General features: G+C 38.5%; 3 protein-coding genes across 5 annotated transcripts in view; 2 read left to right on the forward strand and 1 right to left on the reverse strand.

The window, feature by feature from the left end:
- Positions 1 to 2,375, forward strand: part of LOC138024219 (uncharacterized) — a 6,155-nt gene extending 3,780 nt beyond the window's left edge. For both annotated transcript variants that reach the window (XM_068871348.1, XM_068871338.1), the window contains 2 exons: positions 110 to 256; positions 395 to 2,375. In XM_068871348.1, coding sequence (XP_068727449.1) covers positions 110 to 256; positions 395 to 1,725 — 1,478 coding nt within the window. In that variant the 3' untranslated portion in view covers positions 1,726 to 2,375. The remainder of the gene's footprint in view (positions 1 to 109; positions 257 to 394) is intronic.
- LOC138024227 (uncharacterized) overlaps positions 1 to 2,500 on the forward strand; it is a 47,313-nt gene that overhangs the window by 23,200 nt on the left and 21,613 nt on the right. The gene's annotated exons all lie outside the window — the stretch shown is intronic.
- The window catches only part of LOC138024201 (uncharacterized), a 2,223-nt gene continuing 2,102 nt past the window's right edge, over positions 2,380 to 2,500 (reverse strand). Inside the window, exon 4 of the mRNA XM_068871314.1 lies at positions 2,380 to 2,500. This exon is cut by the window's right edge and continues 1,082 nt beyond it. Coding sequence (XP_068727415.1) covers positions 2,388 to 2,500 — 113 coding nt within the window. The 3' untranslated portion in view covers positions 2,380 to 2,387.

The raw sequence follows: 2,500 nt of genomic DNA on the forward strand, positions 1-2,500 counted from the left end.
GTGTCTTCTGTGTCCACATATCTTTTATATCACAAAGAATATCATTTGCCATTAAACATTTGAGGTATTGTCGACTTATTGAATATGCCTTATATGTTATTATTTTTAGTGGAAGGAGATTCACAAGATATTTCTGCTTTTCCTGCTTTAACATTCGATGATGTTGTGCGATACTCCAAGGAGAAGTCTGGTTGCACTTCTACCTCAAAAGCTTACAAATTTATGGCAGAACCGGGCTATCTACACGATATCAAGGGTAAGTATCATGTTTTCGAATGTACGAGAATATAAAAGTAATAGTTCCAGCATCAGAGAATTAAGCTTTTATTAATGAACAAGACATTTTGAGGGTAAATCTTACACCTAATAGTTACAAATGTTGTATCTCTTGCAGTGAACTATACTGCAGGGACGGCCAAAGTGAATGCTAAATGCTTTAGATCTATGAAGAAGAGTGAGCCCCCTCACATCATGGAGGTATCTGCAAAGATAAGCAATGCTTCTCTGGCAGGAAAATGTTCCTGTGTTGCTGGAATAGGGGGATACTGTCATCATGTAATTGGTCTGCTGTACTACCTGGCACTTCTTAAGCAACTTGGTCATTGTTGTTTACCTGATGAACTTACCTGTACCAGTATGAAACAGCGATGGAGTGTTCCAAGGGGAAGGAAAATTGAGCAAAAGGAAATTCAAGATGTTTTGGTTAAAAAACCCCAGATGGGAGCACAGTACAGTAAATTCATCAAAAGCACTCTTTATTCCCCTGCTACTATGTATGGAACATGGACAAAAAATCATTTTAGCCATTACACACCCCAGCCTCTCATAGCAACCCTGGTTCCTAGTAAAGAACAGATGAAAAATGTACCATTTGTGCCATGTAGATATGGGAATGTGCCAAAAGGCTGTGTGTTATCATACCAGCAGAGGATGTCAACAGACTATGTTATAAATGATTTCACATGCACTGCTTTTCCAGAATTGCCACTGGACAATTCAGACGAAAGGTTTGAAAACAATTATTCAATCTGTTTGGATAATAAGCAACAAGCTGCATTTGAAGCACTTTCCGTCACCCGAGAGGCATCTCTTAAAGTTCAAGAACAGACCATAACTCAATCTTCAAGCAGCATTTGGTATCTTCTTCGAAAAAAAAGAATCACCGCCAGCAAATTTGGTTTGGTTGCCAAACGAGTGTCAAATTTTGGCTCTTTAGTAGGCCAGCTCAATCCCAGCAGATATGTCCAAACCAATGCCATGAAAATGAGGATTGAATTTGAGGCACATGCTGCCATGGTTTATGCAAATTCAGCAAAGGGGGGACGTGTAAATCTTTTCCCTTCAGGTTTGGTTATAAATCCCAAGTGTGCATGGCTGGGCTGCAGTCCTGACCGTAAGGTTTATGACCTGGATGCAGTTAATAGTGGAAAAAATCCCTTTGGCCTACTAGAAGTAAAGGTTGTTAAGGAAGGCGAAACAACATTTGACAATGTCAGATACTTGGTCAAAGATCCTGTCACCAGTGCATATACTTTGAAGACAACAGACATTTATTATTATCAAGTTCAATGCCTACTTGGTCTCACTGGTCTGGAGTGGTGTGATTTCTTCAGTTATATCAATGACAATTTATATGTGTGTCAAAGAATAATGTTTGATCAGTTTTTTTTTCAGGAGGCCAAAGACAAAGTAGACAGTTTTTTCTTTCAATATTATTTGTGCTGATGAATATATTAATTTTGTCACATTCATGATCACTCGGGAAAACATGGGTGAAACGTTGGAGGCACAAGTAATGTCTTTAGACATGTATTAAATGCAGCATTTTGATTTTAACTGTATCCAATGTATTCTGATTCGTGCACCTGTCAATGTTAAGCCCCAGGAGGGAGAAAGGTGGACCCAGGACATTTAAGATTCTCACTTCTGGGATTAGAATTTCACAGAAGACAAATTTCCACGCGTGGGCGGTCCTGACAGGGAAAGGGGTATGTTTTTGGCATGGGAAGGGGTGTGTAGATACTAGCAACCATGCTCTGGTTAGGAAATTTGACATTGAAACAGACTAGAATGTCAAGTCCCCTGGGGTATGCCTTACCTCCCCCATGGATGAGCATTTATTTGTGTACTGTGAATGCTTAATATATTAGGAATACCGTTTATGCATTATAAATACCATATATAGCAAAGACCACTCTTAAATATTCATAATGTACCCATCAATAATTTTACCAAAGTTTGTTCCTAGTTAGAGTTATTTCAGTAACCCTATTCAAGTCTAGGATTTAATATTTCAAAGTCAAAAAGGGAATTACTTAGTGTCTATCACTACAGGTGTCTTCATGACCAATAACCCATTTCTTGTAATCATTCCACAGCTGTTCATTTTACTTGTTATTTTGAGATAATATTAGGGGACCCTGAAAATTTGTGAGCAAGCAAGCCACTGTGTACAGCTGGTTTACAGAACCTAATGTTGAAAGGGGTACATCAGTATCAA

Source organism: Montipora capricornis, chromosome 2 (genome assembly GCF_036669925.1).
Source record: "Montipora capricornis isolate CH-2021 chromosome 2, ASM3666992v2, whole genome shotgun sequence".
NCBI classification, from domain to species: Eukaryota; Metazoa; Cnidaria; class Anthozoa; order Scleractinia; family Acroporidae; genus Montipora; species Montipora capricornis.